We start from the raw sequence: 26,770 nt of genomic DNA, 5'->3' as shown, positions 1-26,770 counted from the left end.
TTCGTTTAGGCTGTGCCCTCATTTGTCCCACAACGTCTTCCTCCGGGTCTTCGAAAGTCAGCTCGTCATCAACCATATGGGTTTGCGTTGGTGGCTCCGGAGGTGGCCGGTCCGGCGCAGCAAGCTGTAGCCGCTCGATATCGGCTGTGGACTGGTCCGAGAGCTCGGCTGCTCTGGCAGTCTCCATGGCCTGAAGCAAGGTGATATGGTGGTTTCGCAACATGCGGCTCCGCAGGTTGACGTCGCGGACCCCGCACACAAACTGTTCCACCAGATTCTCTTCTAAATTAGAAAAGTCACACTGAGCGGCCACCATGCGCAACGACTCTAGGAATTGACTTATGGATTCGTTTTTCTTCTGAACCCGGCGGCGAAAAGCAAAACGGCGTGCGATGACAGATGGGGTGGGAGCGTAGTGATTTTTCAGTCTTGCCATAAGTTCGTCCCACCCCAGCTTGTACACTGGCCTCGGGGCGGCCAGGGCTCTTGCAGAGGCGAACATTGTGGGTTCGCAGCAGGAGAGGAAGAAGCTGCACTTTTCTTCCTCAGTCTGTGCCTGATTTTTTGAAGCTATCAAGTAGCATTCAAACCTCTCCATGAAACCCTCCCAGGATTCTCCGGCAGAACCAAAGGGGGCGAATGGAGGAAGCGCAGAAGTCATCTTGACAGAGATGGATGAAGGGAGAGAAGAGGGGAAAAAAATTCTTTTCTTCTTCCCAGCAGTGTTCGTTGCCGGTCTTGCGCGGCGGCAGCTAACTGCCTCTCTCTCTCTCTTTCACCCTAGCGTCGCGGAATCGCCGATCCCATCCTCGTCGCCAGTATTGAGGTCTGGAAGGAGGGACGCGACTCCAGGGTGAGCAACAACTTCTTTATTAACAGGCAACTTATGACAGCGATTCAAATGGCCGCGGTGCGCGCCAAGGTATTTATATTAACTAGACAGCCAATAGGAACCCGGGACTTGGGCAGCAACTGCTGTCAAGTCCCTGGTCCAATTAAAGGTAACTTTCGGCCGGCAACAGCCTCCTGCTGCGTCCTGGCCAATCAGGACGCAGGAGGCTGTTGCTGGCCTCCAAGAAAGTGCTGAAGCAACATTAACTATCTGAGCCTATTTTACAAGGCTCATGAAGATTTAACACTTACAAATTACATTAATTTTGAATTCCTCCCCCTCCCTCCGCTCCGACCCACATACCTTTTCCAGCTGTTTCACAATCACAGAGGATTTCAACTCTGCTCTTGCCTGCCATGATGAAAATGTAAAAGTGTAAAAGGAAAAAGGCAAGAGCTGCTGAGGTCAGACTGGATTAACTGCTGCCTGGCTACCTGAGAGACCGCCTCCTGCCAATTACCTCCCAGAGACCGATTAGATTAAGGTGACCAGATTTTCAGATTGGAAAAGAGGGACGCCCTTGACCGGGGGGGGGGGGGGGGGCTTGATTAAAAAAAATTTTTTTGTCAAAAGGTCACCCCAGGACACTGAAACCAGCATAAATGCGAATCTGTTGCCAAACAAAATTTTGATCACGTGACCATGAGGATGCTGCAACGGTCGCTAAGTGTGAAAAATGGTCTCAACGGTCACTAAGTGTGAAAAATGGTCATCAGTCACTTTTTTCAATGCCATTGTAACTTTGGTCACTAAATGTTTTCCCCCTCCTCGAGACTCCTCACTTAGCGACCATCAGAAATACGAATCTGTTGCCAAACATCAACATTTTGATCGCGTAACCATGAGGATGCCACAACAGTCGCTAAGTGTGAAAATGGTCGCTAAGTGTGAAAAATGGTCATCAGTCACTTTTTTCAATGCCATTGTATCTTCCTGATTATTAAAAGTGCAAATTCACTCAGTGTCAATCATGACTCCTGAGTCCATTTCAAAGTATTGTGCATAGAAATTTTTAAAATGGCTTGTTTCAATTTATTTTGGATAGAATCTTTTTTTAAATAGTCTAAGACAATTTAAAAAAAGAATCAACACAGAATACCACTATTTTAAAAAATCATATGCACAATAAATAAAATATTATTTTAAAATACATTGAGCCTATACTCCTTACAGTAAATGACTCATCTGGAAACAAGCCAATAGCAGTTTTGTGCTTTAAAATTTACAGATTTTCCAAAATCAGCTTAAAGTCCAAATATTTAAAGACCACCCCCCTCAAAGCTATCTTACCAGAGCTTTAAATATCTTCTGGGGAGGCCCTGCTAGTAATCCCATTCATGACAAAGGTAGGGCTTTCTCAGGAGGAAGGTCTCAGCTGGTGCCCATCCTTTGGAAACCTCCTACAGAGCAGGGAGCCCTAACCTGCTGTCCATTCAGGAAGGCTGTACAAATTATTCTGTCTTCTAGAATCTAGAGCCATTGGGATTTAATATGGTTTTATCACTGGATTTTCTTTTTATTGTTTTTGTGGAATTGTTACAATGATTTTATAATAATATAATTTTATTTGGCATTTTTGTTGCTGTAAACTGCTGAAAGCCCCTGATAGAATACAAATTATTTAATAATAAATTAGGAAATGTGTAGCTGTTTTCTACACATTGGTTTGTTTGAACAGCTGAAATCAAGCCTGTTCACCCAAGGCAATTCTAGAGTAACATGTGCTTCAGGACAACCTCCCTCTTAGACTGCTTTTTAAAAATGAATTATGCCTTGCTTTTTCTATATTATCTTCACTGACACTGTTAGTTTTATTGTTTTCTTGAAGAGATATTTTATTATTCTTTTGTAAATCCTTTTGGATTTTTTCATGAAGAATTCCAGTATAAAAATAAAAAAACAACACCATAGAGTAAGCTATCTTTTTCAAATACACTTGCAGTGGCAACCTATTACATATTACCTGGCAAAAGAAATCAGTGTTTCTTAAAATCTCTCCTTGGAGTCCAGAGGGTCAGACCCAATCAAGGGTACTCAAAATTCAAATTTGCCAGCCTATGTTGAAATCCCATCAAACAATTGTGAGAATCCACAGTAGCAGTGAATACTTAGATTTCAATATTTAATGCAATACATATTGATAAATATAACCCATACAAACAAATACCATTTTGGGATCCTGAGAGAAATTTTTTAAAACAAAGACAGTAATATAGATTCAGGCGGCTAACACATACAACTGTAATGTTTTGAACATATTTTTCTCTCTACACTATACAGCCTTCTGATGCATGAAATGAAACTCTTACTCTTAACTCTATAGGCACACAATCTTTCCAGTAGTTCACATACTAGTTGGTAACATCTTAATTTGAGGCTTGATTGGAACATTATACAGTTATTGAAAGACAGTAAAATGGACATCAACAATCTCACACCCTGCTCAAAGTTGTGACAGCAAGTTTAAATTTTTGACCTTAACTATCAAGAAAAAAAACAATTTTAAAACTGGCATGTCAGTGACTTCTTAAAAGTCAGGATGCCTGGTCAAGATTAAATTGCAGGTAGATTTCTTATCACTTTCTAAAAAGAGAAAAATTCAGAACATAACAAATAAAAGGTTGTGAATTTCACAGATGAGACAGAAAACCACAAATGGGCAAATATGACCTACAAAGGCATGACTCTCCCATATTATGGGAATCCCATAAGCCCTGCAGATGTTCATAATGAAATTATATTTAACTATTTGGGACAGAAAGACAACACAGACTATTTTTTTAAAAAAATTCACCAATATCACACCATAACATTCTTTATCTTTTCTTTGCAACAATTCCTAATGGCACAAGAAATCTCCATCAATATCTATCCCCAAGAAGAAAACTCTTCTTTAACAGCAAAATAATGTAGAAAAATTACAAACAATAACTCTTTTCAGCTTTATGCACCACCCCAGTAAACACAAATGTTTGATCAGAAAAAATATGTCCAAGATAGGAGCAATAAGCTATACACCATGATTTAGGAGTTTGATTTTTTTCAAAAATAAATGCTAAAATACTAAACTGTATATATGCACATTTAGGTAAATAGTGTTCTGTATACCCTCTCGGAGGCGGCGATGGATCCCAATCACGAACGGACGCCGCCAGCAGATAACTTCCACGCAATTCAGGGGCTTCTGCCAGGCGGCGGGACCCCCGGAAGCGAGAGGAAATTGTCTGCGGGCGGCTGGCAGCGCCCCAACCTCTCCTCCTGCCGCACGGATCCATTTTGATTCACGAACGGATTCCGCGGCGGTTCAGGGGCTTCTGCCGGGCGGCGGGACCCCCGGAAGTGAGAGGAAGTTCCGGAAGCGAGAGGCTGCCCCGGCGATCGATCCCAATCACGAACGGACGCCGCCCGCAGATAACTTTCCATAACTTTCCGGGCGGCGGGACCCCCGGAAGCGAGAGGATGTTCTGTGCGGGCGGCAGCCGCTGCGCCCATGCTCTCGGAGGCGGCGATCCCATTCACGAAGAGGCAGCTCCTCGTGGGCGCAGCGGCTGCCGCCCGCACAGAGTGAATTCAATTGGGATCGCCTGCGGCCGCGAGGACCCCTACACAAATGCATTCCTCGCGGCCGCAGGCGATCCCAATTCACTCAGCCGGGGCGGGCAATTTCTGCACGGACTACTCCTCGCGGCCGCAGGAGGAGAGGGAGGAGGAGGGGGCAGCCGAGCTGCCCGCACAGAGTGAATTCAATTGGGATCGCCTGCGGCCGCGAGGACTCCTGCACAAACAGATTACTCCTCGCGGCCGCAGGAGAGGGAGGAGGAGGGGGCAGCCGAGCCGCCCGCACAGAGTGAATTCAATTGGGATCGCCTGCGGCCGCGAGGACTCCTGCACGAACGGATTACTCCTCGCGGCCACAGGAGAGGGAGGAGGAGGGGGCAGCCGAGCCGCCCGCACAGAGTGAATTCAATTGGGATCGCCTGCGGCCGCGAGGACTCCTGCACAAACGGATTACTCCTCGCGGCCGCAGGAGGAGAGGGAGGAGGAGGGGGCAGCCGAGCTGCCCGCACAGAGTGAATTCAATTGGGATCGCCTGCGGCCGCAAGGACTCCTGCACGAACAGATTACTCCTCGCGGCCGCAGGAGAGGGAGGAGGAGGGGGCAGCCGAGCCGCCCGCACAGAGTGAATTCAATTGGGATCGCCTGCGGCCGCGAGGACTCCTGCACGAACGGATTACTCCTCGCGGCCGCAGGAGAGGGAGGAGGAGGGGGAAGCCGAGCCGCCCGCACAGAGTGAATTCAATTGGGATCGCCTGCGGCCGCGAGGACTCCTACACGAACAGATTACTCCTCGGGGCCGCAGGAGGAGAGGGAGGAGGAGGGGGCAGCCGAGCTGCCCGCACAGAGTGAATTCAATTGGGATCGCCTGCGGCCGCGAGGACTCCTACACGAACAGATTACTCCTCGCGGCCGCAGGAGGAGAGGGAGGAGGAGGGGGCAGCCGAGCCGCCCGCACAGAGTGAATTCAATTGGGATCGCCTGCGGCCGCGAGGACTCCTACACAAACGGATTACTCCTCGCGGCCGCAGGAGGAGAGGGAGGAGGAGGGGGCAGCCGAGCCGCCCGCACAGAGTGAATTCAATTGGGATCGCCTGCGGCCGCGAGGACTCCTACACGAACAGATTACTCCTCGCGGCCGCAGGAGGAGAGGGAGGAGGAGGGGGCAGCTGAGCCGCCCGCACAGAGTGAATTCAATTGGGATCGCCTGCGGCCGCGAGGACTCCTACACAAACGGATTACTCCTCGCGGCCGCAGGAGGAGAGGGAGGAGGAGGGGGCAGCCGAGCCGCCCGCACAGAGTGAATTCAATTGGGATCGCCTGCGGCCGCGAGGACTCCTACACGAACAGATTACTCCTCGCGGCCGCAGGAGGAGAGGGAGGAGGAGGGGGCAGCTGAGCCGCCCGCACAGAGTGAATTCAATTGGGATCGCCTGCGGCCGCGAGGACTCCTACACAAACGGATTACTCCTCGCGGCCGCAGGAGGAGAGGGAGGAGGAGGGGGCAGCCGAGCCGCCCGCACAGAGTGAATTCAATTGGGATCGCCTGCGGCCGCGAGGACTCCTACACAAACGGATTACTCCTCGCGGCCGCAGGAGGAGAGGGAGGAGGAGGGGGCAGCCGAGCCGCCCGCACAGAGTGAATTCAATTGGGATCGCCTGCGGCCGCGAGGACTCCTACACGAACAGATTACTCCTCGCGGCCGCAGGAGGAGAGGGAGGAGGAGGGGGCAGCCGAGCCGCCCGCACAGAGTGAATTCAATTGGGATCGCCTGCGGCCGCGAGGACTCCTGCACAAACAGATTACTCCTCGCGGCCGCAGGAGAGGGAGGAGGAGGGGGCAGCCGAGCCGCCCGCACAGAGTGAATTCAATTGGGATCGCCTGCGGCCGCGAGGACTCCTGCACAAACGGACTACTCCTCGCGGCCGCAGGAGAGGGAGGAGGAGGGGGCAGCCGAGCCGCCCGCACAGAGTGAATTCAATTGGGATCGCCTGCGGCCGCAAGCACTCCTGCACAAACGGACTACTCCTCGCGGCCGCAGGAGAGGGAGGAGGAGGGGGCAGCCGAGCCACCGGCACAGAGTGAATTCAATTGGGATCGCCTGCGGCCGCGAGGACTCCTGCACGAACAGATTACTCCTCGCGGCCGCAGGAGAGGGAGGAGGAGGGGGCAGCCGAGCCGCCCGCACAGAGTGAATTCAATTGGGATCGCCTGCGGCCGCGAGGACTCCTGCACAAACAGATTACTCCTCGCGGCCGCAGGAGAGGGAGGAGGAGGGGGCAGCCGAGCTGCCCGCACAGAGTGAATTCAATTGGGATCGCCTGCGGCCGCGAGCACTCCTGCACAAACGGATTACTCCTCGCGGCCGCAGGAGGAGAGGGAGGAGGAGGGGGAAGCCGAGCCACCCGCACAGAGTGAATTCAATTGGGATCGCCTGCGGCCGCGAGGACTCCTCCACAAATGGAGTATTCCTCGCGGCCGCAGGCGATCCCAATTCACTCAGCCAGGGTGGGCAATTTCTGCACGAATTGCCCGCCCCAGCTGAGTGAATTGGGATCGCCTGCGGCCGCGAGGAATACTCCGTTCGTGCAGAAATTGCCCGCCCCGGCTGAGTGAATTCAATTGGGATTGCCTGCGGCCGCGAGGACTCCTCACACCCGCAGGCGATCCCAATTCACTCAGCCGGGGCGGGCAATTTCTGCACGAACGGACTACTCCTCGCGGCCGCAGGAGGACAGGGAGGAGGAGGGGGCAGCCGCCCGCAGACAACTTCCACGCGGTTCAGGCCAGGGGCTTCTGCCGGGTGGCGGGAGCCCCTGAACCGCGTGGAACTTCTCTGCCGCGGGCGGCTGCAGCTGCCCCCACCCTCTCCTCCTGCCGCGGCGAGCGGAAAATTCGATTAGAATTAGATTACTCACCAGTCAGCGCAGCTGCAACCTCTTTCGTCTTTTGTCGAAAGGAAATGGAGACTCGCGCAAGCGTGCTGAAAATTTCCCATCCCAGCCAGCTCACTGATTGGCTGGAGTCCAGGCCAATCCAATCAGTGAGCGGCAGGCTGGGCTGGCTTAAATTTGTAGGTAGTAGGTAAAAGGCTAAAAGCACGCTTTTTTTGGCGCTCGCAGCTCCCGCCCATCAGCTGCTAGCTTGCTGGGCTGGCTCATCTGGTAGGATAGAGAACAGAACGATGAGCCAGCCCAGCAAGCTAGCAGCTGATGGGCGGGAGCTGCGAGCGCTAAAAAAAGCGTGCCTTTTAAAAAGGCGGGCGGGACGCGGGAAAATGCATTGGAAAGTGGGTGTGTCCCGCCAAAAGCGGGACGTCTGGTCACCTTAGATTAGATCGCACAGACTAGGCCTTCTCCGGATCCCATCTGCCAGCCAATGTCGGCTGGCGACACCCCGGGGGAGGGCCTTCTCTGTTGCAGCTCCGGCCCTCTGGAACAATCTCCCCGTTGAGATCCGGACCCTCAGTATCCTTCCAGCCTTCCGCAAAGCGACTAAGACCTGGCTGTTCCGGCAGGCCTGAGTTGTCCAGCCCCACTTCAGGTTTGTGATTGTTGTGTAATTTTAAACTGTTGTTTATTTTTTTATATATCCCCCCTCCCTTTTATTGTAAACCACCCTGAGTCTCTTTTGAGAGTGGGCTGTATACAAAATTTAATAAATAAATAAATAAATAAATAAATAAATAAATAAATAGTTCCCAATGGATGACTCTGCTTAACTGTTTAAAAAAGCCTCTTAAAAAAGCACCCTCTACAGGAGGAGGCAACAGAACCACGTGCCTCGTCTACATAAAAAATTTTTCGGCTTTTAACCCTTGCTTAACTCTGCTCGAGTGATCATAAAGTCAGACTAAATGAGGCACGTCGTTCTCCCGCCTCCTCCTGTAGAGGGCGCTTTTTTAGAGGCTTTTTTAAACAGTTAAGCACTAAGCAGAGTCATCCACTATGACTCCGGCAGCAACTACCTCAGCCTTTTTCCTTTTACATTTTTTTTTCTTTTCATGATGACAGTGGTGAGGCCCTGCCTCCCCTGCCTCCCCTGACTGCACGTCACTGGCACACACACACACCTCAAGCAACCTCTGGCTGCAAACAGTCCAGCCCAGCGTTGTGAACACCACGGCTGCACAGCAATAAATCCAGCAGGGCAAGTTGAGGAGTTCAGGAAGCAAAGGAGCACGGCAAGTAATCCAGAAATCTAGAAAGAATGCAAGGAATCCAGGAAAGTTCAACACTCCAGGAATTCAGCGTTTGTTCCCGACAAATGTCCCTTCCCACAGCGGCTCCTTACATCTCAGTCCCCATGTGTGCCTTGTGAAGAGGGGTGGGCGCTCTCCTCCTGAGTAGCCTGGTCAGCCTGCGCTGTTCTCGCCTTCTCTCCACTCTCCGTGTTCTTGGATCAGGAGCGGGTGGTTCTTGCTCCTCACCTGAGCTCTTTCATGTTAAGATTTAAGATTTAGTTTATGTATGCCGCCCTTCTCCGGGAGGGACTCAGGGCGGCGAACAACTCAAAAGGGGAAAAGGGGATACAAACACAATACACGTAATTAAAATACACAAGAGTCATACAGCCATACAAGTCGAGAGGGGAGGGGAACTCATCAACCCCAGGCCTGCAGGCACAGCCAGGTTTTGACGGCTTTCCGGAAGGCCTGGAGAGAGGTGAGGGTCTGAATCTCTGCGGGGAGTTCATTCCAAAGGGCCGGAGCTGCTACAGAGAAGGCCCTCCCCCGGGTGGTAGCCAGATGGCATTGGCTGGTAGACGGAACCCGGAGGAGGCCGATCCTGTGCGATCTAACGGGTCTATGGGAGGTAATTGGCAGCAGGCGGTCTCTCAAGTACCCAGGTCCAATACCATGAAGGGCTTTATAAGTTACGACTAGCACTTTGAAGCGTATCCGGAGACCGATCGGTAGCCAGTGCAGCTCGCGGAGGATAGGTGTAATGTGGGTGTACCAAGGTGCACCCACAATCGCTCACGCGGCTGCATTCTGGACGAGTTGTAGTCTCCAAATACTCTTCAAAGGTTGCCCCATGTAGAACGCATTGCAGTAGTCCAGTCTTGAGGTCACGAGGGCGTGAGTGACTGTCGCGAGTGCCTCCTGGTTCAGGTAAGGGCGCAACTGGTGCACCAGGCGAACCTGGGCAAATGCCCCCCTGGTCACAGCTGACAGATGATGTTCTAAGGTCAGCTGTGGGTCCAGGAGGACTCCCAAGTTGCGCGCCCTGTCTGAGGGGCGCAAATTTTCACCCCCCAGCCTGAGTGATGGAATACTGGCCAAATTCTTGGGAGGGAAACACAACAGCCACTTGGTCTTGTCTGGATTGAGTACAAGCTTGTTAACTCCCATCCAGACCCTGACAGCCTCCAGGCACTGGCACATCATGTCAACCGCTTCACTGAGTTGGCATGGGGCGGACAGATACAACTGAGTATCGTCCGCATATTGATGGTATTTTATCCCGTGCCGTCGAATGATCTTACCCAGTGGCTTCATGTAGATATTGAACAGAAGGGGGGGATAGGACCGAACCCTGAGGAACCCCATATTTCAGGGGCCTAGGGGTTGACCTCTCTCCCCCAACTAACACTGACTGCGACCTGTCAAAGAGGTAGGAGGAGAACCACCGAAGAACAGTGCCGCCCACTCCCACCTCTCATAACCGTCGCAGAAGGATACCATGGTCGATGGTATCGAAGGCCGCTGAGAGGTCAAGGAGCACTAGGATGGAGGAATGACCTCCATCCCTGGCTCTCCAGAGATCATCGGTCAGTGCGACCAAAGCGGTTTCCGTGCTGTAGCCTGGCCTGAATCCCGACTGAAAGGCGTCCAGATAATCGGCTTCCTCCAAGGACCGTCGGAGCTGAGAGGCTACCACTTTCTCAACAACCTTCCCAATGAAAGGGAGGTTGGAGACTGGCCGGTAGTTGTTCAAACTAGCTGGGTCCAACGATGGCTTCTTCAGGAGGGGTCTCACCACCGCTATCTTCAGTGCCGGTGGGAAGAAGCCCTCCCGAAGAGAAGCACTCACCATCGCCTGAATCCAGCTCCGCGTCACCTCCTTGCTGTTCGCAACCAGCCAGGAGGGACACGGGTCCAGTACACAAGTGGCAGTACTCACCGCTCCGATGGCCTTGTCCACTTCATCAGGAGCAACAGGTTGAAAGTCAGTCCAGAGATGTTGTTCAAGACCTTCCCCCGGTACCCCGGCTGGCTCTGCGCAATTGGAGTCCAGGTCTATCCGAAGCCAAGCAACTTTGTCCACGAGGAACTGGACATATTCCTCTGCTCTACCTTGTAAAGGGTTATCCGCAACCCTCGTATTTAGGAGGGAGCGGGTCACCCTAAACAAGGCGGCAGGGCGTGACTCAGCGGACGCTATCAGAGCGGCAATGTGATTGTTCTTAGCTGTCCGTATTGCCGATAGATATGCTCCGATGCAGGTTTTCAAAAGTGCTCAGTCTGACTCAGATTTACTGGCCCTCCAGCGGCGCTCTAGGCGTCTCTTTTGGCGCTTCATCTCCCGGAGGTCCTCGGTGAACCAAGGGGCCCTCCTGGATCCACTGCTGCGGATCGGCCGTAAAGGCGCAATCCGGTGGAGAGCCTCAGACGCTACTGAGTTCCAAGTAGCAACTAAGGTCTCCACCGGACTGTAGGCGAGAGTATCAGGCATAACGCCAAGCGCCGTCTGGAAACCCTGAGGATCATAAGACGCCTGGGGTGGAACCACCTAATCGGTTCCTCCTCCCTACAGTGGGGGATTGGTCTCCGAAAGTCAAGCCTCAGTAGGAAGTGGTCTGACCATGACAGGGGCAAGATCTCACTACCCCTCAAACCAAGATCACAACTCCACTGCTCCGAGAGAAATACGAGGTCGAGTGTGTGACCCGCCGAGTGAGTCGGACCCTGGATTACTTGGGTCAAGCCCATGGCTGTCATGGAAGCCATGAACTCCTTTTAGTCTCCCTTGGTCATCCTGCATGAAAAATAATCATGACAATTTTTTTCCACCACCCTTATAACTTTGACTGGTCACTAGATGAACTGTTATAAGTTGAGAACTACCTGTAGTCATAGAATCATAGAAACTTAGGGCTGAATTCTGAGAGTTGGAGTTGCCAAGGTTGGACACCCCTGTTGTACACCCTGCCACAGGGGCCGGAGCTGAAGAGTGCTCAGAGTTGTGAAAACACACCAGCTTTGCATTTTGACATTTTTGGAAATATGGGTGGGTGGGCTGGTGGAATGAAGTGAAAGAGAGCTGGCTTCTGTCCCCTTGCAGCAGGGGTGGGCTCCTGCCAGTTCTAACCTCTTCTATAGAAAAGCTTCCACAAATCTACCATGCTGTTTAAAACCGGTTCCAGCTCCCTCCCCCCGCCGTCCGCACATCATCAAGATGAAGAGCGAGAGGAGGAATTCTGGGAGTTGAAGTCCACAAGTCTTAAAGCTTTCAAGTTTGAACACCCCTGGGGGTTTTTTTCTCTAAAGGGTTAGAGGTGCAAGGGTCTTGTAACTTGACAGCTTTAAGACTTGCATGCTTCAATGCCCGAGTTCCTGAGCCAATATTACTGGAGGAGGAATTTTGGGAGTTGAAGTCCATAAGTCTTAAAGCTGTCAAGTTTGAACACCCCTGGGGGGCTCTTTTTCTAAAGGGTTAGGGGTGCAAGGGCCTTGTAACTTGACAGCTTTAAGACTTGCATGCTTCAATGCCAGAGTTCCTGAGTCAACATGACTGGAGGAAGAATTCTGGGAGTTGAAGTCCACAAGTCTTAAAGCTATCAAGTTTGAACACCCCTGGGTTTTTTTTTTTCTAAAGGGTTAGAGGTGCAAGGGTCTTGTAACTTGACAGCTTTAAGACTTGCGTGCTTCAAATGCCAGAGTTTCTGAGCCAACATTTTGGTTGCACCACATTTTACAAGCTGGCAACACCCCCCCCCCACTTCCATGGCTGGCAAGCCACTCCCACCCAGTTACATGGCCGGCAAGCCACTCCCACAAAGCAGGCCACGCCTACAGAAGAGGTTCTAAAAAAATTTGAAACCCCCCACTGCCTTGCAGGTGTGTCACCTGGACTCAGGACCCCCGTGAAGATGGCTGCTACCAAAAGAAGTCGAAACTGTGGCACACCCATGACTGTTTTTTTGTTCCCAGCCACCGATGTGGACTAAGGTGCCTCCCTTTCGCCATGGAGACCCAGCATCCCAAAGAAAGCATGACGTCTTCCGAGTAGGACAACTTTCTGGTGGGAGATCAACGTGACCCCCAAATAATTACCAGCTTTAAGAAGGACTCCTATCAGATTAACCTCAGCTATTTCTGAGTAGGAAGCCATGTCCTTTTGCTTCTTCCAAGCTCTTGGAGAAATAGGAGTTCCCAGTGAACCGGAGGGGGTCCTTCTTGGGAGGGAGGCCCTGGTCCAGCTGATGGACCTCTCTGGCGAAGGATGCTCTTCCTTTCTTGGGAAGCCTTGACGTTGGCCGAGCCAATGAACGCCACTCTCTGGGACCATGGGAGATCCAACAGCATGGATGGGACCTTCAGCCCAAGTGAGGGTCCCCGGAGCAGCTCCCAACTGCCCACCTTCTCCACGGCAGCCAAAATCCGTGTGGCCCTCACAGTGCTCCTTTTCCTCTGCTCCACCAGCATCAACCTCTCCATGCTGCGGAGTGTCACCAAGACATTTCAACGCAAGCCGCATCTGCGCATCCTTCTCATGAACCTGGCTGCGGCGAACCTCCTGGTCACCTTCGTGGTGATGCCACTGGACGCCGTGTGGAATGTGACCGTTCAGTGGTATGCCGGTGACCTGGCCTGCCGTACCTTGATGTTCCTGAAGCTGGTGGCCATGTACGCCTGCTCCTTTGTGACGGTCGCCATCAGCCTGGACCGCTGGGCAGCCATCTTGCACCCGCTGAGGGTCAGCAGAGCTAAGAGGAAGAACAAGGCAATGCTGTGTGTGGCCTGGACCCTCAGTTTCCTCCTAGCAGTACCTCAGGTAGGTAGAACCAGAGGTGGGTTCCTACCTACTCAGTCCGGTTTGGCTGAATAGGTAGTAACTCTGGTGGACACGGGACTGTACCAGTTCTATCCTCGGTGGTGCCATCTTGGTTTTCTGTTCTGCACATATGGAATTTTTTTTACTACTGAACCGGTAGCAATGGCGGCCAGAACCCACCTTGGAGTAGAATCCATATCTATCTAACAAAATGAAATTCAGTGTAGAGAAAAGTCAAGTCCGATACTTAGGCAAGAAAAACCAAAAGGACACCTATAGAGACTGGGTGAAATCAGGCTTAATAGCAGTGACTGAGAGAGGCATCTTGGAGTCTTAGTGGGCAACCAGCTAAATAGGAGCCAGCAGCCAAAAAAGCCAATGCAATCCTAAACTGCATTAACAGAGGGATACAATCAAGATCAAGGGAGGTACTAATACACTCTATAAAGCCTTAGTAAGGCCACACCTAGAGTACTGCATCCAGTTTTGATCACCACCCTTTAAAAAAGAGGTTGAGACTCTAGAAAGAGTGCAGAGAAGAGCAACCAGGATGATGAGGGGACTGGAGGCTCAAACATACAACAGACGGTTGCAGGAACTGGGCCTGGCCAGTCTAGGGAGGAGAAGGACCAGGGGAGACAGGAGAGCATCTTCTAATATTTGAGGGGCTGCCCCAGAGAGGAGTTAGGGGGTCAAGCTATTTTCCATGAAGGCCAGACAAGGAAGAATGGATGGAATCGGACCAAGGAGAGATTCAACCTGGAAATGAGGAATTTCCTGACAGGGAGGACCATCAACCCATGGAACAGAAGTTGCCTTCGGAAGTTGTGGGAGCTTCATCCCTGGAGGCTTTCAAGAAGAGACTGGACTGTCATCTGTCAGAAATGGTGCAGGGTCTGCTTGAGCGGGGGGGTGGGGAGGTTGGACAAGATGACCTTCAAGGTCTCTTCCAACTTTGTTAATCTGTTATCTGTATCATACCAATGTCAAGAAAGGACAAAGACCCCCGTCCTGCCTTTGAAATGATTCTCCTAGGTCTACTTTCCACCCATCCCATTCTCATGTGTTCTGGGTGGATTATGAAGTCATCTAAATTTACGAAAACAAGAAAATGCCACCCAACATGACCCCTACATTCAAATCTAGAGGCAGGCAGTTCCAACAACCTCTTCCATTCCACCTTTCCTATTCTTTCAAAGGTATTTCTATCTACAGATATTATTTGACTTACGGCCACATTTGAGATCAGAATTTTTCTTGCCGAGCAAGTGAGTCATGCTCAATTTTACCAATTTGTTTTTTGCCATGGTTGATAAATGAATCACTGCAGTTGTTAAGTGAGCCAAGCAGCTGTTAAGCAAATTCTGGCTTCTCCCATAGCAATAGCAATAGCAATAGCAGTAGACTTATATACCGCTTCATAGGGCTTTCAGCCCTCTCTAAGCGGTTTACAGAGAGTCAGCATATTGCCCCCAACAATCTGGGTCCTCATTTTACCCACCTCGGAAGGATGGAAGGCTGAGTCAACCCTGAGCCGGTGAGATTTGAACCGCTGAACTGCTGATCTAGCAGTAGCCTGCAGTGCTGCATTTAACCACTGCGCCACCTTGGCTCTTGGCTTGGCTTGCTGGAAGCTGGCTTGGAGGATCACAAATAGCGACCCCACGGTCCTTGTCTCCAGAAATTGTGGGGGCTCCATCACTGGAGGTTTTCAAGAAGAGACTAGATCAGTGTTTCTCGACCTAAGCGACTTTAAGTCCTGTGGACTTCAACTCCCAGAATCCCCCAGCCAGCAAAGATTCTGGAAGTTGAAGTCCTCAGGATTTAAAGTCGCCAAGGTTGAGAAACACTGGACTAGATAGTATAGGTAGGGTCTCCTGCTTGAGCAAGGGGGCTGGACTAGATGACCTCCAAGGTCCCTTCCAGCTCTAGTCTGATTCTGATTCCGACACCGGGATCCTGCAACTAATGCAAATACGTGCCAGTTTCCAAGCACCCAAATTCTAAACATGGGGCTGTGGAGAGGCTGTATTGGTTGTAAGTGCGAGGATCAGTTGTAAGTCACTTTTTTTCAGTACCATTGTAACTTTGAACAATCATTAAACAAATGTTTGTAAGTCAAAGATTACCTGTATCTGTCTGTCTGTCTATGTATCTATCTATGTATCTATCTATGTATCTATCTATGTATCTATGTATCTATCTATCTATCTATCTATCTATCTATCTATCTATCTATCTATCTATCTATCTATCTATCTATCTATCTTTCCCACTCTCTCTCTGTATCTCTCTGTCTGTCTGCTGTCTGTCTAACTATCTCTGTATCTATCTATCTATTTCTCTCTCTGTATCTATTTGTCTGTCTGTCTGTCTATCTCTGTATCTATCTTTCTATCTTTCTCTGTCTCTATTTATCTCTCTCTCTCTCTCTCTATCTATCCATCTTTCTGTCTGTCTGTCTGTCTATCTATCTATCTATCTATCTATCTATCTATCTATCTATCTATCATCTATCTATCTATCTATCTATCTATCTATCTATCTATCTATCTATCTATCTATCTATCTATCTATCTTGGTATCTGTCTGTCTATCTCTGTATCTATCTCTGTATCTATCTCTGTATCTATCTCTGTATCTATCTATCTATCTATCTATCTATCTCTGTATCTATCTATCTATCTATCTATCTATCTATCTATCTATCTATCTATCTATCATCTATCTATCTATCTATCTATCATCTATCTATCTATCTATCTATCTATCTATCTATCTATCTCTATCATCTATCTATCATCCATCTATCTATCATCTATCTATCTATCTATCTATCTATCTATCTATCTATCTATCTATCAATCATCAATCTATCTATCATCTCTCTCTCTCTCTCTCTCTCTCTCTGTATATCTTTATCTATATCTATATTCTCTCTCTCTCTCTCTTTCGCTCTCTGTATATCTTTATCTATATTACCTACCTACCTACCTACCTACCTACCTATCATCTATGTTTCCCTCGCTCTCTCCCTCCATATATCTATCAAACTATCCTTCCATCTCTCATCTCTCTCATCTGTTTCTCTGCCTGCCTGCCTGTCTTTCCTCCATCTATCTATGCTTCTATCAATCCATCTCCTTCTATTCTCCCTCCCTCCCTCTCTCTCTCTTTTCTGTTGTTTCTCTCTCCCATCTGTCTTTCTGTATATCTCTATCTGACATCTATATGTATTTAGTTTAGAAATCTCCTTTAGAGGGACTGATGAGTTTAGCCGACCATATTTTAAGGCAGTGTTTCTGAAGCGTGGCCCCTTTAAGACGTGAGGACTTCAATTCCCAGAATTCCCCAGCAAGCACAGCTGGCTGGGGAATTATGGGAGTTGAAGTCCACATGTCTTAAAGGGGCCACGCCTCGAAAACACTACTCTGCCTCAAGGCTTGCTCTAACCAGAACTAAAATAGAAATCTTAATGTTGTGTTTGTGTGTTTTGTACGGGAAACGGCCTTTTTGGTTTTTTTTTTTTTTTTTTTTTTGGAGATGTTTGTCTTCCACACGGTCAGCCGGTCCCAGCCCACCCACTTCGTCCAATGTGCCACAGTGGGCAGCTTTGGGGCGCACTGGCAGGAAACGCTCTACAACATGTTCACCTTCTCTTGGCTCTTCCTGGTGCCTCTGCTGGTGATGGTGCTCTGTTATTCCCGCATTCTGGTCGAGATCTCAAGGATGATGAGCCAAGCACGGGGTGAGGCTTCTTGACAGGTGCCGGCGGAGCGGGGGGGCTTCCCTGGGAAAGGAAGGAGGATGCCAGTAGAAGGGTTTTTTTTTACAAATAACTCAAGATGGCGAACATTGTTCACCATCTTGCTTTTTTTAAATTCACAACAACCCTGTGAGGTAGGATGAGCTGAGAGAAAAGGAATGGCCCAAAGGCACCCAGCCAGCTTTCATGCTCAAGGCGGGACTAGAATTCACTGTCTCCTGGTGATTGGCCCAAAGTCACCCAGCCAGCTTTCATGCCCAAGGCGGGACTAGAATTCACTGTCTCCTGGTGATTGGCCCAAAGTCACCCAGCTGTCTTTCATGCCCAATGCAGGACTAAAACTCTCCATCTCCTGGTGATTGGCCCAAAGGCACCCAGCTGGCTTTCATGCACAAGGCAGGACTAGAATTCACCGTCTCCTGGTCATTGGTCCAAAGTCACTCAGTTGTCTTTCATGCACAATGCGGAACTAGAACTCTCCGTCTCCTGGTGATTGGCCCAAAGGCACCCACCCGGCTTTTGTGCTTAAGATGGAACTAGAACTCTCTGTTTCCTAGAGATGGCCTGAAAGAGAGCTTTCATGTTCAAGGTGGGCCTAGAACTCCCTGTCTCCCAGTTTCTAGCTTGGCATCTTTACCATTAGGCTCTTGAAGGGTATCACACCCAGATACAGCTGGTTTCCTTGGGGCTCGGGGTCCTTTCTGAATGGAGCCAATCCTGGTTTGTTCAAGAACCCATCATTAACCTGTTCTGACCCAGCTCCCCAAACACGACCAACCCTTTGAAGTGAACTCAAAGATTCCTTTATGAGGAGCCGGCAGACCCGGCAAAAAGTTTCTCTCTCACCACAGGCTTACAAGTCTGTCCGGCAAGGAGATGAATGGTCGTCTGCCCCATCTATTCATCTCCACCCCCTGCTTTTTATCCCCAGAGCTAGGGTGGGGCTTCGCTAGGAGCCATGGCTCTTCCGCCCCAAGGACCGGCCCATAGATTTCCACTGCTCTCCTCTCCTCTGCCTTCTGCATATCTGTGCATCAGGCACTGGACCCAGCTGTTCCTCCTCTTCCTCATCAGCCACCTCTGTTGACTCTCCATCAGAGGGCTGACAGACGGCCCAGGCTCTGCCCCACCCCCACCCTCTTCACCCATCTTGATGCTGACCCTGACTTCCACGCCGCCGCCTCCTCTGATTCGGCGGGCAACAGTCCACAACATAACCCTAAAACATGTCTCTATTGTTGTCGCCTTCTGTCTCCTGCAGCGCCGCCAAAATCCAGGGAGGTCCGTCTGCGCTGTTCACGCGATAACATCCCTCAAATCTGGATCCGCGCCTTGAAGATGTCGGCTATCACTGTCCTGACGTTTGTCGCTTGCTGGACACCCTACTATCTGCTGGGCCTCTGGTACTGGTTCTCACCCGAGATGCTGACCCGGGAGCAGGTGCCGCCTTCGCTCGGCCACATCTTCTTCCTCTTCGGCCTCCTCAGCACCTGCCTCGACCCGCTCGTCTATTGCTTCCGGCCCAGCAGGAAGTTGGCCAAAGCACCGTCTCTCCGCATGGCCTCTGGGCAGGCGTCCACCATGAGCAACGGCCCCAGGGCAGAGATGGGAGTCCACTGGGCATGCAAACCAGGATCTCCCCGTAGTCCAAAAGTGGCCTGGACCAGGAAGGAGAAAGTGGCAGAGAGCTGCGTCTGAACAGCCAGCCGACTTGGACCGCTGGGCTACTTTTTCCTTCCGGTAAATTCCAGAATATTCCAGAACGAGAAAAAATAAAATCGAATCATGACCTCTATTTGAATTGGAAGCAAACGAGATCACGTTTGAGGTTCAGATTAAATGATCCATCGAGATTTGAGTCTGACTTTTGAATCAGTTGGAGAAAACATAGGTAGTCCCCGACTTACAACCATTCGTTTCGTGACCGAAGTTACCACAGTCCTGAAAAAAAGGTACATTCCGGAATATTCCAGAACGAGGAAAAATAAATCGAATTATGACCCCTATCTGAATTGGAAGCAAACGAGATCCCGTTTGAGGTTCAGATAAAATGATCCAGTGAGATTTGACTTTTGAATCAGTTGGGGAAAACACTAGTCCCTGACTTACAACTATTTGTTTAGTGACCAACATTATCACAGCACTGAAAAAAAAGTGTCTTAATTTTTTCCCCCCACATTTATGACTGTCGCAGCATTTCCATGGTCACACGATTCTAAATTCAAATGCTTGGCAACTGACTCATATTTATGACGGTTAGTGTCCCTGGATGATGTGATCCCTTTTTGCGGCCTTCTGACAAGCCAAGTCAATGGGGAAGCCGGATTCACTTAACAACCGTCTTAGAAAATAACATCGGCGGTGATTCACTTAACAACTGCGGCAGGAAAAGTCGTAAAATGGTGCAAAACTCCCTTAACAAATTTTGAGCTTCATTATGGTCGTCAAGTCGAGGACCAGCTATCATTGTCTGTGGCCATCCTCCAAGGCAATCTGAGCACTCTCATACATTCAGAGGTGTCTCATCTGATGAATGAAAGACACAATCTTGAGATGGGCATACATTTGATTAATAAAATAAAATAAAATTCCATGACAGCGTGACTGAACTGGCCTTGAACTGTATTTGAAGACTGAGTATTTTGATACATTTTTTTGTTTGGAGGGGGAGAGCTAAAAATAATTTTCACCCTTCTGTAAATCTTTTTATTTTTCACAATTGCAGCTGGGGGGGGGACTTTCTTTTTAAGTGCAACGCAGGTTAACAGATTTGGAAGGGACCTTGGAGGTCATCTAGTCCAACACACACACCCTAGCCAAGCAGGAGGCCCTACACCATTTCTGACCGAGGGCAGTCCAGTCTCTTCTTGAAAGCCTCCAGTGATGAAACTCACACAACCTCCAAAGGCAAATTCTGTTCTTTACAGATTAACAGCATTGGAAGGGACCTCATAGGTCATCTAGTCCAACCTCTCAGCCCAAGCAGGAGACCCTATACCATTTCTGACCAATGGCAGTCCAGTCTCTTCTTGAAAGCCTCCAGTGATGAAATAACAGAATAACAGTTGGAAGGGATCTTGTAGGTCATCTAGTCCAACCCCCCCATCCAAGCAGGGGACCCTACACCATTTATTAACATATTAACAGAATTGGAAGTGACCTTGGTGGTCATCTAGTCCAACCCCCTCACCCAAGCAGGAGACCCTACACCATTTCCGACAGTGGGCAGTCCAGTCTCCTCTTGAAAGCTTCCAGGGATGAAGCTCCCACAACTTCCAAGGCAACTTCTCTTCCATGGGTTGATTCTTCTCCCTGTCAGAAAATTCCTCCTTATTTCCAGGTTGAAGCTCTCCTTGGTCAGCTTCCATCCATTCTTCCTTATCTGGCCTTCGGGGGCTTTGGAGAATAGCTTGACCTCTTTCTCCTCTCTGGGGCAGCCTCTCAAATGCTGGAAGATGCTCTCCTGTCTCCCCTGGTCCTTCTCTTCATAAGTGCTCCAGTTTCCAAATTGAAATCATTAAATGCTTGAGATCCTAAACAGAAGCCCTCAAATAAACACCTGAATTCTTTGCAGAAACCCCCCCAAAACCAAATAGCTAAATAAAACATACATGGTCAAACTCTCATTGTCACATAATGGTTGTTAAGAACGTTCTATAGGAAGTTTTTGTACACTACACAAACTTGTAGATATGTTCTTAACAAATATTATCTGACAATGAGAGTTTTGACCATGTTTATTTAGCTATTTAGTACTGGTTTTTTCTGCAAAAAGTTACAACAGCACTGAAAAAAAGTTGATTTATTTTGAAATATGTTTTTTATTTTTTGATTACATATTTAACTTCTTTTATAAACAAAGTGTTTTCCCCCTTTTACATCTTCTGTTATGCATAGTTCATTTTTCATCATATTTTCATTTCACTTTTCAGTCATCTTATTTTCTTTCCATATTTTCCAACTTCATTTTAATTTCTTTTTAATATCTAAACGATATCATTATTTGCTCTCCAAGTTAATCAAATTTTAACATACCATTTCCATCTATTATTCTGTTTTAGTATCAATAACATATATCCTCAAATTTGATTTTATATAGTAAACATTTCACTTAATTATTCACAATTAATAGTATTAATCTATTTCCCTCACATTGTATTGAATATACCATTAATAGATATATTTACTAGGTTTCATTCTATTCTACTAGTAAATCCTTTTCCTTCTTTCCTCCTTTCAACCATTTTCTTCACTTCTCTTGTATTCTCTTCTCTCCATCCATTCGTCTCGCTTGTTCTTGTAATTTTTATATTTTTTCTTTCCATTCTTTTTTCTCCTTTTAAATTCTATTGTTTTAGTACCTTTCCCCAATCCCCCCCCCCAACTTTCCCATTAATCCCACCTTTGCTATTAATTTAAATTTTAAAAAAGCAATTTACGATCGCTGCATCTACATGGTCACATGATTAAAATTTGGAGGCTTGGCAACTGGCATGTACTTATGACGGTCGCAGTGTCCCGGGGTCACACGATTCCCCTTTTGCAAACTTCAGACATGCAAAGTCAATGAGGGAGCCTGATTTCACTTAACAACCGTGTTACTAAGTGAACAACTGCAGTGATTCACTTAGCAACTGTGCAAGAAAGGTTGTAAAGTGGGGTAAAGCTCACTTAATCCACTGTCTCACTTAGCAGCAGAAATTGTGGGCTTAATTGTGCATGAGATGATCATGTGGGTGCCTTGCTTAACTACTGTCTCGACTTGCGCCCATAAGGGGGAGCCCATTACAGTCATAAGTCGAGGACTACCTGTAACAGGTCCTGAACTTACTTTTGAAATGGCTGCTTTAAAAAAAATGTTTCTAAGTTAATTTTCACCTTTCTTCTCTCTCATCTGTTTTCCTTACTTCCTTCCCTTCCTCTTTCCTTTCCCTTCTATTTTCCTGTACTTTTCCTTTCCTTTCCCTTGTTTTCCTTTCCTTCTATTTCCTTTTCCTTTCCTTTCCCTTTTTTCCTTTCCTTCCTCTTTTCCTTCTCTTTCCTTTTTCCTTGTTTTCATTTCCTTCCCTTTCCCCTTCTATTTCTGTTCCCCTTTTTCCTTGTTTTCCTTTCTTTGCCTCTTTTCTTTCTATTTTCCTTTCCCTACCCTTTTTCCTTCTGTTTTCCTTTCCCCTTTTCCTATTTTCCTTGCCTTGCCTCTTTTCCTTGTTTTTCTTCCCTTCCCTTTTTCCTTCTATCTCCTTTTCCTTGCCTCTTTCCTTCCCCTACCCTTTTTTCCTTCTGTTTTCCTTTCCTTTCCCTTTTTCCTATTTTCCTTTCCCTTTCCTTACCCCCTTTCTTTTCCTTTCCCCTTTCTTTGCCTCTTTCCCTTCCCTCCTCTCAGAATCTTCTAGTATTTCTCGGCTACGGCCACTTTAAGAGGCCGGAGAATTCTGGGAATTGAAGTCCACCCAACTTCCAGCTGGCCAAAGTGCTGTAGGACCTTGTTGTTGTGGGCCATTTTCTGCGGGGTTTTCTCTGCTTTGGACCGTTTTCCTTCTATCGGAAACCACCCAGGAAACACCTTGATAGTCCTCTCTCTCTCTCTCTCTGTGTGTGTGTGTGTGTGTTTTCTTTGCACTTATTACAGTGTGGCGCCCACTTCCTCCCTTCCTTGTGCAACCTGCTTGCAAAGCCTTCTGGCTTCCCACGCTCCACCCTTTTGCCAGCAAAGCCCAGGTCTGCGTGAATCCGTGGGAATGCAACCCCAAACACGTATTCCCCGGGCCACGTGTAGACACACACACACACACACACAGAAACTCTTAAAAAAGGAGGGAGGGGCTGGCCAGCAAAGGGGCTGCTGCTTGCATGGCCCGCCAAGCCGTTTGCAAGACGCGTGTCGGCCCCGCGCACGTGTGCATGAGGGATGCACCGCCGGGAGGCGTTTCTCACCCCCCCCCCCGGCACTCTGCACGCGCGCGGGGGCGCCCTCTTTCCCAAGCACTTCCGGGGCCGGCTCCTCCTCCTCCTGCTCGCAACGGCCGAGAAGGGCTGACGTTGCCCGGCTGGGCTGGGCTGACTTGGCGGCTGCTGCTGCTGCGCCCGGGCGCCCCTTTCCCGGCCCAGGATGTGGTTCTTCGCCCGGGACCCGATCCGGGACTTCCCTTTCGAGGCCGCCACCCCGCCGGAGCCGGCGCTGACCCAGCCCGGGGGCGTCTGGCAGCTGCACCGCGGGCGGAGGAAGGTGGGCAGGGGGGTCTTTGCCTTGGTTCGGAGAGGAGGGAGGCTGGGCAGGGGTCTCCCCTTGGGGGAGGGGAGGAAGGGGGCAGGGGGGGGCGGCCAGGAGAAGGGAAAGGTGAGGGGGGTCTTTACAAAAGAGGGGGGCTGGGTAGGGGTCTCCCCTTGGGGGAGGAGGAAGGATGGGTCTCCCTTTCCTTGGTGGCAGTAGGAAGAAGAAGGGGGGGTTTCTTTGGAACGGAGGGGGGGGCTGCCAGGGGTCTTCCCTTGGAGGAGGGGTGGAAGGTGGGAGTGGGGTCTCCCCTTCCTTGGGGGGCAGTAGGGAGGTGGGGAGGGAGTCCCCCAGGCAGGAAAATGGGGGGGTCTTTGCAAAGGAGGGGGGCTGCCAGGGGTCTCCCATTGAGAGAGGGAGGAGGTGGGGAGGGGCCCCCAGGGAAGAGAAGGGGTGGTGGGGTCTTTGCAAAGGAGGAAGGGGAGCTATGCAGGAGTTTCCCCTTGGGGGAAGGGGCAAGTTTTTTGGGGGGTCCCCTTCCTTGGGGGCAGTAGAGGGAGGAAGGTGGGGACGGGGTTTGCATCCTTAGGGGATGCAATGGATTCATTAGCCCCTTTTAAGATCGGAGGACTTCAACTCCCAGAATTCCCCCAGCCATGATAGGATATGCTTTGCTGGATGGGAATTCTGGGAATTGAAGTCTTCCGATATTTAACAGGTTAACAGAGTTGGAAGGGACCTTGGAGGTCATCTAGTCCAACCCCCTGCCCAAGCAGGAGACCCTACACCACTTCTGACAGAGGGCAGCCCAGTCTCTTCTTGAGGGATGAAGCTCCCACAACTTCCGAAGGCAACTTCTCTTCCATGGGTTGATTGTTCTCCCTGTCAGGAAATTCCTCCTTATTTCCAGGTTGAATCTCTCCTTGGTCAGTTTCCATCCATTCTTCCTTCTCTGGCCTTTGGAGAATAGATTGACCCCCCTAATCTCTGTGGCAGCCCCTCAAATATTGGAAGACTGCACTATTGAGGGGTTTTCAGCCTGGGGGACCTGAAGATGCTTTAAGATGTATGGACTTGGAATGATGATAGGGCTTGAAGAGACCTTCGAGGTCTTCTAGTCCAGCCCCCCTTTTCCAGGCCTCATATCATCCCGATTCAATTTGTTTTGGAAAACACCTCCAGTGATGGAACACCCATAAGGCAATCCAATCCACTGATGAATTGCCAGTTGTCATAAAATTACAATTAAATCAGTAAACCAGAAATGACAGAGATAAAAAGATGATAAACGCAACCAAGCGACAAGCCCCCTTCCTCTTAGCGACTAGCTAGGATTTCATGGCTCTTATAAACCTAGATGAGTGGGGGCCACTTGGATCTGAAGAACTGACCATTGATTGTGGCCCGATTGTGGCTAACAAGGACCACCATTCTCTCTCTCACTCCTGTTCGTTTTCACTTCTGCAGACCACGGGAGAACCTGTCTCCCTTTTCGTTCACGAGGTGAAGCCGAGTTCCGAAGAGCAGATCCAGCTTGCCAAACAGCCTTTAGATTCCTCAAGACCCTCCGGCACCCCAATATCTTATCCTACATTGATGGCTTAGAGGTATCTTACAGATGATCTGAACAACGGATATTTGAAACGTGGGCAAAACCCCTTGGGGTGCAATGCCGAGTCTTTCGCTGCAGATGCATATATTTTTATTATTATATTTCATTCATTAAACATGAAACTCAGCCAACTGAACATTCAAATATGCATCACAAACACCATTCACTGGTGTTAATGGTTGATAGGGTTGCTGCCAGCATCCTAGGTATCAACCAGGTATCTTAAAATATGTTCCGAGCAGCAGTTTTTTTGCAGTTCCGCTGGTGTTATTGCAGGAAGCTGCAATTTATGGATGTATCTTGTAAAATTCTTGGACATGGTGCCAAGTGCCCTGAAGATAATGGGGTATCCCTGTTACATGCTTCATCCATAGCCGTGTAGTTTCGATGGCCAGGTCGCAATATTTCGTGATTTTTCCAATTTTTTCTCTCGACTCTGGCATCTCCTGCAATGCTGAATCTTTCGTTGCAGGTGTGTGTGTATGTATTTTTATTATTACTGGTTAATCTTTGTGAGATTCACAGCCTTTGGGGCTGGTTGGTAGCTCAACAGCTCGAGTCCTAACCAAGGACCTAGGAACTGTTAAGGTAACGTCGGAGAATATAAGCTGTTCCCACTAGGGTGGTTTTTTGTAGAATCAGAATGTTCTAGTCTGATAAATTTAGAGTTTCCAAATAGCGAGGTAGCCCTTTAAATATTGCTCCAAAGGCTCCAATTATTGTTGTTGTTGTTGTTTGAGTATCAAGGACTTCTCATTTCAAATCTGAGCTATAAGTATTTTCATTGATTGAGACGTTTCATTGTCTAGCTAGGTAACATCATCAGTTGGAAGTGAGTGTGGAGTTTGCACAGTTTATATAAAATCCCTTCCTTGTTTTGATGGAGAGAAGGTTTTCTCCTTGATTAGGGTATTGTTTTCTGCTGGATTGTTTGTCTGGTGTTAATCCCTGCTTATCTGGCTTTCTCTTTCTGCGGGCCCCTTGCAGTTCTCTGAGCTTGGTTGTTGCCTTGCAAACGTGTCATGACCCAACATCATTAGCATGTGTGAATATGGAATTTGTTCCCTGTTTAGATACAGTCGGTTCGGTTCAGTGTGATTTTCTCCTTGGTGGTTCCCGGATCAGGGAAACGGTTTTGCTCCATTGTTTGTCTGGTGTTAATCCCTGCTTATCTGGCTGTTGCCTCCTAGAGAGAATGTTTCCTGGTCTTGTTATTTCCTTCTTAGCTTTTCTATTGTCCTTTGTCAAAGCTGTGTAAATGTGATTTATCCCTGTGAAAGAAAATCTGCAAGAAAACTAACCAAACTCAGAGAACACCAGGGACCCTGCAGTCCATCCCCGAGCTACAAATGTTCTCTTCTATTGGAACCAGCACATTTGCAACTAGGCTGTTGTGGCTGCCAGCCCTCCAACAGCCGAATCGGAGGAGGAGGTGTGTGACTCAGGGTCAGCATCAGAGGGTGGAGGGAAGGGAGCTGTCGGAGAGAGAGAGAGAGCCAGAGGTGGAGCCTGGGCTGTCCGTCAGCTCCCAGATGGAGAGTCAACAGCCCCAAGCCTGGAGGTTCAGCGCCTGACATGCAGATGTGCAGAAGGCGGAGGAGAGGAGAGCAGAGGAAATCTATGGGCCGGTCCTTGGGACGGAAGAGCCATGGCTCCTAGCAAAGCCCCACTCTAGCTCTGGGGATCAAAGGCAGGGGGCGGAGATGAAAAGATGTGGCAGAGGAGAGAGCAGAG

At 49.2% G+C, this 26,770-nt stretch overlaps 2 protein-coding genes across 2 annotated transcripts in view; both read left to right on the top strand.

The window, feature by feature from the left end:
- The first annotated feature begins 12,895 nt into the window (after positions 1 to 12,895).
- Positions 12,896 to 18,911, top strand: LOC116520185 (gonadotropin-releasing hormone II receptor-like). The gene is made up of 3 exons (XM_032234335.1): positions 12,896 to 13,447; positions 16,991 to 17,195; positions 18,475 to 18,911. The coding sequence occupies exons 1-3, from the start codon at positions 12,896 to 12,898 to the stop codon at positions 18,909 to 18,911; spliced, it is 1,194 nt and encodes a 397-aa protein (XP_032090226.1).
- A 4,328-nt stretch (positions 18,912 to 23,239) lies between these two features.
- SCYL1 (SCY1 like pseudokinase 1) overlaps positions 23,240 to 26,770 on the top strand; it is a 34,982-nt gene continuing 31,451 nt past the window's right edge. Inside the window, 3 exon segments of the mRNA XM_032234071.1 lie at positions 23,240 to 23,439; positions 24,892 to 24,964; positions 24,967 to 25,031. Of these exon segments, the coding sequence (XP_032089962.1) occupies positions 23,323 to 23,439; positions 24,892 to 24,964; positions 24,967 to 25,031 (255 nt within the window). The 5' untranslated portion in view covers positions 23,240 to 23,322.

The sequence above is a fragment of the Thamnophis elegans genome, chromosome 17 (genome assembly GCF_009769535.1).
Source record: "Thamnophis elegans isolate rThaEle1 chromosome 17, rThaEle1.pri, whole genome shotgun sequence".
In the NCBI taxonomy this organism is placed as follows: domain Eukaryota; kingdom Metazoa; phylum Chordata; class Lepidosauria; order Squamata; family Colubridae; genus Thamnophis; species Thamnophis elegans.
The sequence above is the reverse complement of the archived record's forward strand: the minus strand, read 5'-3'. Positions and strand labels throughout refer to the sequence as shown.

What these genes read in the sequence shown, in the direction of transcription:
- LOC116520185 (XM_032234335.1), top strand. Translation starts at nt 12,896, where the DNA reads ATGCTCTTCCTTTCTTGGGAAGCCTTGACGTTGGCCGAGCCAATGAAC. An exon ending in TCCTCCTAGCAGTACCTCAG is followed by an intron (nt 13,448 to 16,990) that starts GTAGGTAGAACC and finishes TTTTTTTTGGAG; the next exon opens with ATGTTTGTCTTCCACACGGT. An exon ending in GATGATGAGCCAAGCACGGG is followed by an intron (nt 17,196 to 18,474) that starts GTGAGGCTTCTT and finishes TGTCTCCTGCAG; the next exon opens with CGCCGCCAAAATCCAGGGAG.